Genomic DNA, 15,700 nt, shown 5'->3' with positions numbered 1-15,700 from the left:
TGAAGGGGAAGAACAAAGAACTGTGTGCATGCGCACATCAACCTGCAGCCTCCCACCTCATAGCTGTCCATTGCATGTGCTGATATGAACATGTCCACTGTTTCCTGCTAGATTATCCTACCAGTGCTTTTCCCTCATGCAATGCAGCAGCTAAGGGCTGGAAGAAGCCTTGTGGTAGGCCCTGCACGAAATGGCTGGACATGATTAAGGAGGTTTCTCCAGAGGCTTGACATCACCTTGCAGGATGCAGAGGGGCTGGTTAGGAACTGCCAGTGATAGAGAGCACTGGTGGACTTGATTGGCTCTATGCATGATAATATCTCTGGGATGATCCCATCCCCATCAAGTAAGAGTATGAAGCAAGCGAACAAGTATGATAATGATTATATGTTACTAAACTGAACTATGAACTATGAACAGAAAGTGACGATCAACCAATGTACAGAGAAAGGAAGAGAGGCTGGCATATTCTTAAGAATGAAAGAAGTTTTAAAGAAGGAACCATGTAACAGGTCAGACATATCTTGTGTAAATATCACACAGTAGTAGAATGTTAGTCCAACATTCATTGACAGTTTATGCTTACGAGTAAGTAAAATGATGATCATTTGAACCACTGATCAAACTACTGGAAGAATTGTGCAAAATTAAAATTAGCATAAAATAATGACCCTGTTGGTCAATATTAGGTGAGTTGCTTGATAGATCAACATCTAGAACAAATAGAATAAAATATACAGCTCATCCTCCATCCAAGTTCTTAACATTTAGAATCGTTAACATTAATGATAAACTAGTAGGAAACAAATATTTTATCAATATGCATGTGTGTGTATATATATAATGACAATATTCTTGAATATGGGTATGTTTGTGGTGTGAATGTGTTTGTATATATACATGTGTAGATGTGTTACATATGTGTGTTTATATTCTTGTACGTGTTTCTGTGTAGGACGGTAGTTCTGTTGTAGAGTATAATATGAGTCTAGATATTAAAAGTTCAAGTCAAGACATTGTGACATAAACATTTCATACTTATGGGTTTGGAAGAAAATGAAACAAAAAAAAAACAGGTAACCAATATGTAACTGTCAAAGAATTAGAGCGACATCTATCTCTACATCAATGAAGAGCTCAATGAATACGGAGCCTTCACATTGCTACTTTTGGTCAGTCACTACCATGCACATATATGTATTTATATACATACTCACACATCACACATACACATACACACATATGGAATTTATGAAAAGACAGTTTTTGCTGCAGTTGTTTTAACAATTTTAGCAGCTGTCACTTTTCAGCATCAGTTCAGGTATCTTGTAGAATATTAGAATATTCTGGTCACTTACAAGAAAGGAAACCTTCCTGCACACTTTCAAATGGTTTGTTTTCACAGTGCTTTTGCACATGTAGAGCAAGATTTTCTTTACTCCAGAAATACTCATTGCAAATCTGACACTGGTGGCTCATCACCTCAGCGTGCGATTTCATGTGGACATTTAAACTGTTCTTACGAGAAAAAATCTTCTTGCAAATCTCACATTCAATTTTTGTAGCACGTGTATGAGTTCGCATGTGTATGGTCATGCTGTATTTCCTGGAACATGCTTTCCCACAGATCTCACATCGATACGGTTTCTCTCCTGTGTGTATTCGTATGTGATGTTTCAAGGTTCGAACGTCAGCAAAACAGTAACCACAGAATTTACAATTAAATGGTCTTTCACCTGTATGGATTCGTTTATGTGTGTTGAGATGCTCTTTGCGAGTGAAGACTTTTTCACACGTATCGCAACGGTATGGTGTTTCACCAGTATGACTTCTGGTGTGCAGAGTTAAGTAGTCTTTTCGGGCAAATACCTTATCACAATACTCACAACTGTAAGGTGTTTCTCCAGTGTGTCTACGCATGTGAATCCTTAGTGAGCATTCTTGGGAAAAGTTTTTCTCACACACTTGGCAGTGGAAGGGCATTTCCCCAGTATGTGTTCTCATGTGCACTTTAAGGCTTCCCTTTTGAGTGAACATCTTATTACAGACGTTGCATTCGAAAGGTTTCTCTCCAGTATGTGACCGCCTATGATAAACTAAACTGCTGTTCCTATCAAATGTCTTGTCACAGAATTCACACTTGTGTACAGGTTTCTCCTTTGGTACATCTTTTTTCACACCCATCTCCTCTTCATGTGTTTTCATATGTTGCTTTAAATAAATATTTTGAGAGAATATTTTGCTGCAAATACTACAGTGGAACAGGGTTTTGTCTTTCGGCTTATCTGTCAGCTATTAAAAGAAAACATATCATTAGCATTATTATACACAAGCAACATAATTATCATAATAATTTTTTGCATATTATTATACATATCATTATATTGTTAGGATATAGAGAACATAGGTGTCAACAATTGGAAGATACAAATAAAGCTTCCATATTTTAGAGCAAAACTTTTAACAAAAACTTAAATGCCGAGGAATTTGGCAAATCATCCAAGCAATGCAGGCAGATATCTGCAGTGTGTTACAGTTACTTAGTTTCATTTGTAATTGCCTAAGGTTAGAATGGAAGCTTTGTTGGTATTACAACTAGTAATCTAACTACTAATGCTATTACACATATTCTCCTCCACTTTCTTAAGTCTATGAGTTCTCAGTAATGAATTTCTAAAATTCTTTCAGAACAGTTCTATTACTTTAGCTACTTGCTGCCATTCCTCAAGGCATGTCTCCAATGTTTTTGTGGACCCTTAGTGGTTAATAAAGAAAACAGTATTATTATTATTATTATTATTACTGAGTGAGAGAGTAGCGCATGCTGTCAAAGTGAAACTGGGTACAAATATATGAAGCTCAATATACCCATCATGAGTACATCAGGCACATGCATTAAAACCATATGTGTGCAACTTGGTGATCTCATATCAAGATAAACAGCACATGACCTTGCAGGTGGGACCCAGTTAGAATTTTCTTCAAGTCGAATAGCCCATCACGTTAAAAAGCTTCCTGAATAAGGGTTGTTTAAGGATGTTGAATGAAACACCCATGTTTCCAGAGGTGAATTATTCAAACCCCAAAGAATTCCTCTTAACACATGGCTATGATGCTCCCCCAACTACTTCTGCTTGTGATCAGAGATGTACGTATTGTCAGCCACCAAGGGACATGCTCAACTGGTTATGGTCCAACAACTGACAAGAAAATCTGTGGTATTGAGCAGAATATTTGCTGTAGCCCATCTTTTATACCAAGACAAAACAATGTACATGATAACACTGCCAATCAGTTAAGATCAGAATCCATGAGAACCACTGCCTGGTACAGCATTAGGGCATTTATTATTATTATAATAATTATCATTACCATCATCATCATTATTATTATTACTATCACTATTATTATTATTATTATCATTATTATTATTATTATTATTATTAAGGCAGTGAACTACCAGAATCATCAGCATGCTGGGCAAAATGCTTAGTAGCATTTAGTCACCTCCAACCTCTGGAAAATGGACATGTTGCATTGTCACTGAGCTTCTACCAGTACAAGAGTGATCTCAGCTTCTCACAGCTGATTTACGCTATCTCCATATGGGGACAATCTCTCTTTCTCTCCTCTCTAATTATCCATATTATGTGTTCTTCATCCAAGCTACACACCAATCACTTCCCCCTCAAACAGCACCGCTCTGGAATTCCCATCCTGTCTATGTTTTTCCACTAGCAGTCAACTTAAAAAAAATATTCAAGAAAAACATCAACCACATTAATGCCATCAATCTCCATGGCCTGTGAAAGTGCCACAGATACAAACCCTTCCTTCAGAGCAAACTATTAACATTTTTTTATTTTAACCATTTAGCCTCCAAACAGGCCATATCTGGCCAAAATATTCAACCTGCTTTATGTTCAAACTGGCCAGATATGGTTTCTCACACCACCTCTACAATATAATTCTGAAAATTAACAGTTATGTCATCAAAATTTCATAGCTTTAAGATATTGCATGATTAATTCAAAACAATGTGAATAAATAAGCATTACTTTTGGACAGAATAATGTGAATGCTAAAGGGTTAATGAAACTGAAGTCCACTGAAGAAGGTGTGTAACCTAGTAGTTTGCAAGATCAAAGTTTCACTTCCTGGACCAGGCAGTGCATTGTGTTCTTGAGCAAAACATTTAATTTCACATTACTGCAGTCCACTCAACTGTAAATGAGTAACCCTATGATGGAGTGGCATGCCATGAAAACTGAGTAACTGACCCTATGAATCCTAGGACTCAAGACAATAATGTCCAGAGGTTGTTGATGATGAAATTCCACCGAAACAGAATTTGAATACAGAGGAACAAGACCTGAAATTTAAAGGGAGGGGTTGTAACCAAATGATATCAATCTTGCTAGTTGACTGGTTCTTTATTTTATTCATCCTATAATAATATCCATAAGGCAAAAAACATGTTTCATACAAAAGCAATTCTACACTCTTGAAAATCAAGGGTGCACACACTGCAAGAAGGTAGAGATGCATCTAGTGATGCAACAGAAACTTGTAGAAGAAGAAGAAGAAGAAGAAGAAGAAGAAGAAACAACAACAACAACAGCCTTTTGAATATCGATTGATCTTTACCTTGTAACTCCTTTGGAATAATTCCATGTTGAACAGGTTTCTGTTTCCAAATCCTTCAGATCTGAGAGGAACAACAGAAACAGCTACCACTGCTTTATCGTCTTACAAAGCTTGTTTTCTGCCCAAAACAATATAAACACAAAATACACAAGATTATAATTTTGTTAACTATTAATCAGACTTTTTCGAGGTCATTTTTGCAATAATTGCAAGTATGCTCTCTAAAATATTTACAATATTTACAACTACATAACATTTATGATTGCATTGATTCATAATCACCATCATGATTTATTGTTGGTGGTACACATGTCAGTAACCAAAAAAACATGTCTTAGTTTAGAGTAAAGGCAGGTTTCAAGTTAGAATCCAATGTGGAACTATATACAAGTCCAGGAATAGGACACCTGACTGGTTTTATTTTAGAGAAAAAAATATTTACAATAGTTGATAATCAAACTGTTAGATATGAATTGTAGATGCAAATATATATATTAGGTTAGTGCATAATTATTGCAGCTCTTTTCAACAAATTTGATTCAACAAAAACAATAACAATATTTAACAAAAATGTCTTTAAATGATGGTGCGACCGTCTGCCAAGCAAATGGGAAGCAGTAATTGAAACAGATGGTGGATATGCTCTGGAATAATCATTTAAAGATGTTTTTGTTACATGTTATTGTTTTTGTTGAATAAAATTTGTTGAAAGAAAGCTGCAATAATTGTGCACTAACCCAATATATATATATATTTATATATCGTGGCACTCTGTTGCTTATGACAACGAGGTTCCTATAGCCAGTAAATTTTTTATATCTAATTTCTTTTCAACTAATTTAATTTTTAAGGTATCTACAATGCCATCTGCATCACATAAATTTAAAGATACCATACTGAGATATGTATGTACCACTTTTTTGTGAGTGTCACTATAATATATAATAACAACTTGTTTATCGATATTGGATTCATCTAATAATAGGCTAAATTTTCTATACCAGAAATCAAATCTCCATCAAAATATGGAGCAAGAACATTTCTCACAATATTTGCACATTTTGTACGATGCAACTTCACTTTGGATATAATATCGCGATCAGACATATAATTCTTACATAACTCTATTAAGTGATCACAGCTATTAAACAATGAGTGGCAACAAATAAACATTGCTAAATTTGCTTCAAGCATAGATGTCTTATCATTTTTGGTTTTAATAAAATTGGTAAGAGGAATCATTTGCTGTAGAGTTGATGCCTTATGTTTCTTTGCTTCACAGTGGCTTACTAAAAGAGACTATTTTGCCAACATATTACATCTACCATATCTGCAATGTGCTTCAGATTGGTCACTAGATACTTCACACAACCATTTAGTAAACGTTGGCATCTTAAACCATTCCTTTCGGAATTTTTGCTGGTGCAACTTTGTTTTTCTTTGCTCATTATAATGTAGTGGGAAGCAAGAAAAAAATTGAATGATTAATAAAAATATAAAATTGAAAACACAATTTATCATTTGGCATTAAGAATTCTTATGTTCGCTGCTTACAAATTTTTGAGGTGAAGAATACTGATTAAGGATGCAGGGTGGCCAACTTATAAATGGAAAAGTAAAATATGCAGAAATCCTAAAACTGTGTTCTGATATAAACCTGGGAACATCATATTTCACTTCCAATCTTACATTTAATATCTATTGGTAAAACCTCAAATATAACCACAATACTTGAAAAAAAAAAGTAAGTAGAAATATAACGAGGGGGGGTAGACCCCCCACCACCCCTGTACTTCTATATAATATATAATCCAAAATAAGCATGAAAAAACAGGCCTTTTTTAAAACAGTCAAACTGAAAGTAAATCAGTCAATCTGTCTTGATAAAAACTTAATACTACAGAATAAAGTATTGTTAGGACAAATTTCCATGCTTTCATTCTTTGCAATATATTTACATTATTTTGTAGTGAGTTCAGGTGCTGACATGAGTTATCTTCTCCCCCTCCCCCACCAAGCCGTATCCAAGCTGTATCCAAGCCGGTGGGGGGGAGGGTGGTGGTTCATAACTTGATAAACTTTCATTTGAAGTTTCAAAAAGGTGAAAGAAAAATTCAACAACAGCCGATGGTACTAAAATTTGGCTATAAGATACATTAACGAAAATAGAAAAGGAGGAAAAAGAAGAAAAAAGGGTAACTATTGTGGAAATGTCATGATCAGAGAAAAATGCTGAAAAAAATGCTAAATAAAATCTTAAACCTGCTATTTTCCCTGCTAAATGCTAGATTCAAAAATTTTCTGCTAAATGCAGAAAAAAGAAAATGCTAGATCTAGCATAAAATATGCTAAATTGGTAACCCTGCCACTACTGCCTGACTTCTATCTTTCAGAAAGTCATGTAACCACTCTCCAAGTTTTCCAGCTATGCCAAGATCATGCAGTTTGTGACATATCATACCATGATCCACTTTATCAAAAGCTTTTGCAAAGTCAAGGTCTATTACATTCATATTTGAGTTGTTGAGTAACTGCCTCAACACCCAGTCATAGTGCTGTAAGAGCTGGGTCAGGCAGCTCCTACATGGTCAAAAGCCATGCTATCACTCAGCAAGTCATTTTCTTCAAGGAATGCAATCAATTTCCTTCTGACTATCCGTTCCATGACTTTGCTGATGTGTGAAGTCAGAGAGATAGGCCTAAAGTTTTTGGCATCTTTTCTGCTTCCCCCTTTATGGATTGAGCATATTCCCTCCTTCAGTTAGCTTGGCAGCCTGTCATTTGCAAGAAAGCTCTGGAAGAGAATCTGTAGTGGTTTTGTCAGGGCATGATTACACGCTTTGAGGAGGATTGCTGGGAAACCATCAGGCCCAGCAGTTGAGTTTGCATCCACCTCATCTATGGCTAGTAGTATATCTTCTTCGCTAATGTCAATGTAATCCATCATAACTGCCTATAATTGGTTATAGGTGAGGCGGCAAAGAAATCCACTGGTTTGTTCACTTGTATGAGTTCCAATGGGGTGGCAAAGACACTTTTGAACTGGTCATTCAGTACCTCACAGATTTTGGTTGGACTATCTGTGAGGGAGTCATCCTTTTGGAAGAGGGATCCTATTTTGCAGCATACTGAGGCTGTTTCTTTGGCATAATGAAAGAAGGCCTTTGGGTTTGACTTAATGCTTTTTATAACCCAATGCTTCTTTCTCTGCTCTCTCCTTCCCATAGGATTGTTGCAGGCTTTTTTCAATTTCCATTAGTGTTGCTTTTAGGCAGGACTTTTCACTTCTTTTGGAATATTGGTTGAAGTGATTTGCAACCTTCATCTATCATCTCATGAGGATCTTCCTCTCCCTTGGAATCTTGTTCCTTTTTGTGTTGGCCTTGTGCTCTGGGACATATTTCTGGCATATGGTTTGCATAACAGACATGAAATATTCTAGTTTCATGCCAATGTCTGCTGTGGAGAGACATTTCGGCCAGTCCTGTCTGAAGATCTCTTTTTGGATCAATTTCCAATTTGCTTTGTAGAAGTTCAGATTGGAGAGATTTAGGGTGCTTCTTTTAGGCTGTATGTCTCTGGCTACTTTTGGTCCAAAGATAGACAGCTCTATTATGTTGTGATCCAAAACTAATGTTGGTATCACTTTCACATCATGAACGATGTCCATATTGTTCATGAAGCAGAGATCCAAAATGTTATTCACCCTAGTTGGTCTGAGCACAACCTGCTCCATGAGCAGGGCATTGGTGAGGTTGGGCAGTGACTCCACCAATGCTTGTTTGCTATGCATAGGGCTTGATTGCATGCAGCAAGGTCTCTCAGGTAAAAAAAAAACGTTGCTTTTGATGTTGTGATGCAACAAGCCCTCAATATTTACTAAATATTGGCATGATGACTGTGCAGGCGTTAGGGGAGGCCATCCCATGCCTGTTGATTGTGGTGGTCTTGTGCAGTGGTGCACAAGCTTGATGTGGCCAGGTCAGCTGCTGCACAATCTTTTGTGCCATGCACAAAAGAGACTCTTGCTCAGCTGCAGCCTTGTGCATAACATTTGAAGAGCGCACTGCATTTGTACATTTTTTCTTTGGAGATGACTGGTGCCTTTCCTCAGGGAAGTATTTCTCCTTAAGGCCCCTATAGTTTTGGCAGGGTCTCAGGTGAGCAAACTGGCAGTTTATGCCATCTTCCCTATGCCAACATTTGCCTTGCAGGTAAAATTTGCATGTCCTTGACTTCACTCCATTAGGGTTTCGGATCCCATTGGAGCCTCCATATTTGAGTTTTTTGTTTTTTGTTTGGTGGTTTGAGGTTTCGGTTTTAGTTATTTTCCTTTTTCTCCCCTTCCTTCCTTATGTTTGTGCTCGTGTTCTTTCCTTCCTTTTCTTGTGGTAGCACTTGCATTCCTCTTGTTGTCCAATGGGGTGAGGCCTGTCCCTTTGTAAGACCACTGGCGCAGAGGGACTTCTGGGTGTTACTTTCTTAGCTTCCCTTTCCTTATCAGCCTGGTTGTTCACAAAGGATCCATTCATTTGAGAAACCACTGGATCAAAGAGGCTTCTGGTTTTTGCTTCGTTTTCCCTATCCTTATTTCTATTTCTATATATATATATGTTCTTTTATTCTTTTACTTGTTTCAGTCATTTGACTGCAGCCATACTGGAGCATTGCCTTTAGTCGAGCAAATTGTCCCCAGTACTTATTCTTTGTAAGCCTTGTACTTATTCTATCAGTCTCAGCTAAGTTACGGGAAAGTAAACACACCAGCTTTGGTTGTCAAGTGATGTTGTGGGGAACAAACACAGACACATAAACATATATATACATATATGCGATGGGCTTCTTTCAGTTTCTGTCTACGAAATCCACTCACAAGGCTTTGGTCAGCCAGAGGCTATAGTAGAAGACACTAGCCCAAGGTGCCATGCAGTGGTAAAAAATAAATTCCAAGATGATATCTAGAGGTTGTGAGATTACGTCTTATTTCAAATTACTCTAATTAATTTGAAATAAGATGTAGCCTCACAACCTCTAGATATTATCTTGGAATTTACTTTATTACCATTTCTTACTATTTTTATTATTTTATTTACTTTTTTACATTTTTGATTCTTACCATTATAGACTCTCTAATGAAACTTTTGGGCTCAATTATTGTCCAACCTATGTCCAACTTTTGTTCAACCTTTGTACAATCTCTGTGTAATATTGGTATGATGTGTCAACTTTGGCATGTTGGACCCGCAAAGTAGAAACAGCTGAAAGAGTAAAGTTCTATTCACTTGTTTATTCTAAGGTATTTAATCATTTATGTATTTATTTATCCATATGATTGTAATTACTCAATAGATCTAATTGATGTCTGTAAACTTCTCCATTTTCTTCGTTGTCTTATAAATTCTGGGTAAACTTTTGTTTACTTTCACTTATACCTATTGTTCAGTTGTACTATTGCCTTACAACAGTAAGCATTTGGATATAAATACATAGGTATACATGATAGGTCAAATGAAGAAAACCTTTATGTAATCGCTCGATTTGCTAGAAATAACAACCAAATATCCATCAAATCACAACCTGGCAGACGTAAAGAATGTGGATCACGCCCACTTTCGCCTTTTTTTTTTTTTTTTAAACAGAATCCCCCATTTTCGAATACGGAGATTCTGATTCTGCAAAAAAATAAAATAGAATAAAATAAAATCGGCATTTTAAAATTTTAATTTCCCCGCTCAAATTCTTCAATTTTCACTTTTTTCCGAATTTTTTTTTTTTTTTTTTTGCGAAATACGTAGAAAAACACGGAGGTGGGGGGGGGGGGGGTTAAAATTTTAAAATGCCGCTTTTTTTTTGTTTTTTTGTTTTTGCAGAATCAGAATCTCCGTACTCGAAAATTGGGGATTCTGTGAAAAAAAAAAAAAACCCACAAAGGGTGTACGATCTACATTTCTTACGTCCGCTTCACAACCATTTGTCTCAAATAAAGAATGATACATTGAACAGTGTATTCCTTGATACACACAAAAGACGCGATGGTCACATCTGGAAATCCTTGAGTATAGGTCTGCTCGACAAGAGTTAAACAACAGTATTGGCACAACCCACAAGAAACACCAGAAAACATTACTTTATACCAAACATTACGCATGGTAACGTCTCACATAGAACTACAGTCACAGCTAAATCACAATGCAACCAATTACTGGTACAACATTTGACCAAAGGAGTTACACATCATACTAGAAATAGCTGCCAAATCGACATCGAATCACAGTGGCGTTGCTAGTGTGTGCCGACTGAGGCAACGCTTGAATTTATCACCCCCTGCACAGGATTATACAGTAGAATCAAAAGTGCTATCCTCAAAAAAGCGTCACCCAGGACGGCCTATCCACATTGCAACCCACCTCTCGCTTAGTTTGATTCGCAGTAGCCGTAGCTACCCTAGTGAGGTCCAGTATTTGGCCTAACTGTGAAGGCTCCAGCCGAGTCTTGTTCGACTGTTTTAGATAACGACTGCATCGGACGGGAGACACTATACGATAAGACAAGATACAGAGCAAGAGGGACGGTCACGGCTGGGACAACTCACCCTTCGCCGAGCGTGTTTCGCAGTTGCCGTAGCTATGCTTGCGAGGCCCAGCATTTGGAGCAACTGTGAACTAGATGACGGATACATCGGATAAGAGACACAACAGATAGAGAGTAAGAGTGACAGTCACAGCTGGGACACTTTTGGTCATGGTCTGCAAAAAATTCCCTCAACATTAACATTTGACTAAAATCAAAGAAACCAAGGAACCAAATATTAGACTTGACTGGGCTTCCAACAATTAAATTTAAAATATTCAAAACATCATACACAACCAACATAGCAGTCTCTGCAAGACAACGAAGGAGCGGCTGGTCGGTTGGCATGCTAAAAATAGCAGCAAAATCTACCCCCCCCCCTTAACAAACGATACATATTGGATAATCTTGGATATACTAAGACTAAAAATAAAACAAGATGGTCATCGTTGGAGAGATTTGCAGCCAAACAATACCTGTATTCACACACACTACTACTACTACTACTAATGTCATATCTACTGATCAACAACGACTGAGTGATTCCGAGCCAACGAAGGAGCCCCAGTGTAGTCGTTAAGTAGCTAGAAATGGCAGCCAAACGTCCTTCAATTTACATTCTACTAATGAAATAATATATAAGATAATGTAGTCCTATGCAATTCTGAAATGAGAAGGTGGCCTGGGGCTACAGCAATGAGAGAAGGTGGTCTCTTGATCTGCAAAACTTAGCAGCCAAAATTCCCTCAATGTGTATTCTACCGTTTTGAAACAGAAAAGAGATTAAATTACTGTAAATCCGAGATACACTTAGGTTAAAAAAAAAAAAAAAAAAAAAAAGAAAGAGAGAGAGAGAGAGAGAGAAACTTGGCCCCAGGATGGACGCAGTCTACTGACTGAAACAAGTGAAAGATAGGTCTGACCAGGGGCTAAACAACAATAACAACACTTACCAGCATTAGAAAACTAAAATATTCTTGTTGATGCGTGGATGGATACCAATTATGACAGCAGCAGTCAGGTGTAACCGACCAACACCTAACACCTACGTGGTCGCTTGATCTGTTAGAAATAGCAGCCAAATCTCCCTCAAACCGCACCTTGTCGTCTGAAAATGGGAAAGATACATTAGAAAATGTAGTAGTTTGAGAAAAAATATGGGATGGTAATAGAACTTTTCCAATTTGGGGGTTAAGCAACAACTTATTCACGTCAGCAACACCCTATTGCACGCCAGTAACACAACAATACACAAACTATGAGTCAATAGAAAATCCAGTGTGGTCGCTCAGCTTGCTAGAAATAACAACCAAATCATCTTCATCACACCACATTCTGGACCAAACGAGGACACTTGATAATGTAGCTGTAGAGGGAGAAGAAGAAGAAGAAGAAGAAGAGAAATTCGCTCCAGAAATTATTTTCTCTGAGGACAGCCAGACTTCTATGACAATTCCGGAACTACGAAATCCACTACAAAGCGATCGAGTATAACTTGTCTGCTTGTTACAATCACCGCTTAACTTCGTATCTAGTCACAAAATGAAATTGTTGATGTTTGACCGCAGCCCAGCGCTGGCCGAACAGCCCTATTGATCAAAAAGCCAACCGTGACATCCTTGCCTTTCCAGATATAAAACACCTGGGACTACATTGGGTACTATTTAATTTTTTTTTCTTCTTTTTAAACGGTAATGTATAATGGCTGGAGGGAAATTCGTTCTATTTCTAGCATGTTGAGAAAGCATGTAAGGACTACTTTATTGGTTTGACAAATCAAGCTGTGAAATCATCTTAGTAGGACATGTCCGAACTATCATCATACAACATCCTATGCAACTGAACAATGCAGGCCCACAGTGGTTAAAAACAAGACTGGAGATAAACATCTTATATGACATAAATTTGTTTTAACTATAGATTCTCTAGTGCAACATATCAATAGCTTGAACATTATATTGCAGCCATACGACTCAACAAGGGAGCCTCTACCTGGTAGCTGGACCAGTTAGAAAACAAAAAACAAAATCTCACAAAAATCACACTCTACCGTCTAAACAAGGACAGGATGTATCGGATAATGTAGTCCTTTATATCCCTAAAACCGTGCATTGGTCATGACAGCAATGCTTTTGATCAGGGTATTGGATTGGAACCAAATAGCAATAAAAATAAAACCAACTTTGTCAGCAACATTCATAGGACTGTCCCAGACGTCAACAATGTCCACAGCATCAACAACGGACAATAAAGATCAGACCGTACCAAGAAGATGGTATTATCTCGACATTAAAAATAGTAAATAAACGACTTGGAGATTAAAGAATGGTAAAGACAAGTGTGAAAACTTTAACTCGATCACCTCATTCAATGGTTTGAGATCAATCACCAATATATGTACATATCCAATACGTAAAGGATTCAATGGTGGGAAGAACTTATTTTCAAAGAACTATATATACATATATATATCTATATAAACAAACACACATGCGTATACAAACATAAATAGGCGATCTTTCGTATACAAACACACACACGTGTGTGTGTTTGTTTGTGTGTGTGTGTATCTGTGTGTATGTCTGGGTGTATGTATACACCCACGCTTATGTATCAAAGTGACACAAACCTCCAATGAATATTTTAAGTTTCCGTAAGATGCCGGAATAATTCTAAAGCGGTGCTGAGGAACGCAAGTTCCGAATGTAAATTATTCCCCACGAATGACAAAATATACTGTTATTTCAAATTCTGTTTTGTTCTTTTTTTTTTTTTTGAATCTCACAGCATTGTCTTGTATTCAATAAGACCTACGAACGCTCCGTTCATGTTGAATAGTTGTTCAAAATAAAGAAACAAAACCCTCAGAGGACAGTTTCTGTGCTCTGATAGCCATTTGTACATACTAATATACTAACATGCCACTCCCGCATACACACGCGCGCGTACGCTTACACATACACGCCCAGTCATTTACCGTCTGCTTCTAGTTTTACACTCACACATCTTAGTCCGGGATTACGTCTAGCGAAGTTTCACTTTCGGTAAGCATTCAGACCATACAACTGATCAAATATACCCTGGTACTAGTGACTTCACAAATGTACTCATACATATGATAAATGCTATCACTCTCAGATCTGTATGAAAAGCTTTTCTAAGAATTATCACTGGTCGCACACCACAAGGTTTAACAGAACTGAAGCTCGCAGCATTATCACGGGTGATGGCGAGGCTGAGGCATTGTGAAAGCCAGGCGCCTTCACGGGCGTCATCTGACACCTCTGTGAGGTGAGCTGCTAACGTTGACAAGAACTTCGCGGTTAGTGGTTCTTTTCCCGAGGGTGTCCAGGTTGGACCCTCATTAATCTCACCAGTCTATGAGGGTTTGTATTGTCTATCCGCTAATTTATTTAGCTTTTACTATCAAAGAGCAAAACAGGAAAACGCTTGATCTTGTAAATCCACAACTAAAAATTGTTTACGGAATAAATGTAACGATTATCTCAACTCGAACACGTTGTTTCTTTTACAATACAAACTTCGCTGAACAAGGTAATCGAGGCGAAGGTAAAGAATACGCACACCCGTTGTTTAGGGTTAAGGTTAGGTTTAGGGTTATGCCGTCATCGAATTTAGGTTTATATATTAAAGAAAATCTGCTCTCTCTTTCTCTCTCTCTCACGTGTGTGTGTGTATATATATGTATAAATGTAAAAATAGTCACAAGTGGAAGCGACGCTGAATTACAGAACTCACGAGAGAGAGAAAGAAAGAAAAGAGAGAGAGTTTAATATCACAAATATTAGTGTGCATTACATTAAAATGATTCAATACCAATGGCCAAACGTTTTACTCTATACACGCTATTCAATGAGGTACTACATCAATTAATGAAATTTGTGATAAATAATGGGATGGGATCTGTAAATATAGAAAAGCTATGATAGTGGAGCTTAGGTAAAGTAAGTTTAAGATAACCATTTAAGTTCTCTGATTTCCATACACCATTTTCCTCTTTAGGAATGCAGTTTGATTGTACTGTTTCATTTTTTCTATTTGGGTTTCAAAATGAAAGACTGCAATTGTTGGTTGTTGCAGCATAGTTTAAAAGCTGTAAAAATGGAACCTCCTCCTCCTCCTACTACTACACACACATCCATACATACATATATATATATATACACACATGTGGTGTGTGTTTGTATTGAGTTATTAATGGTAACATTGCATTGATACATTGTGTCATCAACAAGGCACCCATTTTCTAGAAAACAGTTACTTTGCTTCATGAAGTTATTAATGGTATGCCTGTATACTATACTTTGTAGAAATGAACTTTTTTTAGATCGGAGATTGTAATGGTTTGTATAAAATTAGGTGCAGTTTGGTAGGATAATTTTATGATATTTTTATTAAAAGTTCCATAGTATTGGGTTTTTATGGAAATCATTTTTAATGTCATGGAAAAAAGAATCAGGCA

The 15,700-nt window shown here is 37.1% G+C and overlaps 1 protein-coding gene across 3 annotated transcripts in view; it reads right to left on the bottom strand.

Annotated features, from left to right (window-relative positions):
• The window catches only part of LOC115219164 (gastrula zinc finger protein XlCGF7.1-like), a 17,533-nt gene extending 2,701 nt beyond the window's left edge, over positions 1-14,832 (bottom strand). The window contains exons 1-5 of one of the 3 annotated variants that reach the window (XM_036508822.1): positions 14,136-14,832; positions 13,847-14,102; positions 12,171-12,325; positions 4,648-4,765; positions 1-2,292 (exon numbers count right to left, since the gene is read on the bottom strand). The exon at positions 1-2,292 is cut by the window's left edge and continues 2,701 nt beyond it. In XM_036508822.1, the coding sequence (XP_036364715.1) occupies positions 1,351-2,292; positions 4,648-4,674 (969 nt within the window). In that variant the 5' untranslated portion in view covers positions 4,675-4,765; positions 12,171-12,325; positions 13,847-14,102; positions 14,136-14,832 and the 3' untranslated portion in view covers positions 1-1,350. Of the gene's footprint in view, positions 2,293-4,647; positions 4,766-12,170; positions 12,326-13,579 lie in introns of all 3 variants that reach the window. The other 2 variants (XM_036508823.1, XM_036508821.1) reach the window with 2 other exon arrangements.
• Positions 14,833-15,700: the final 868 nt, after the last annotated feature.

Source organism: Octopus sinensis, linkage group LG14, assembly GCF_006345805.1.
Source record: "Octopus sinensis linkage group LG14, ASM634580v1, whole genome shotgun sequence".
In the NCBI taxonomy this organism is placed as follows: Eukaryota; Metazoa; Mollusca; class Cephalopoda; order Octopoda; family Octopodidae; genus Octopus; species Octopus sinensis.
The sequence above is the reverse complement of the archived record's forward strand: the minus strand, read 5'-3'. Positions and strand labels throughout refer to the sequence as shown.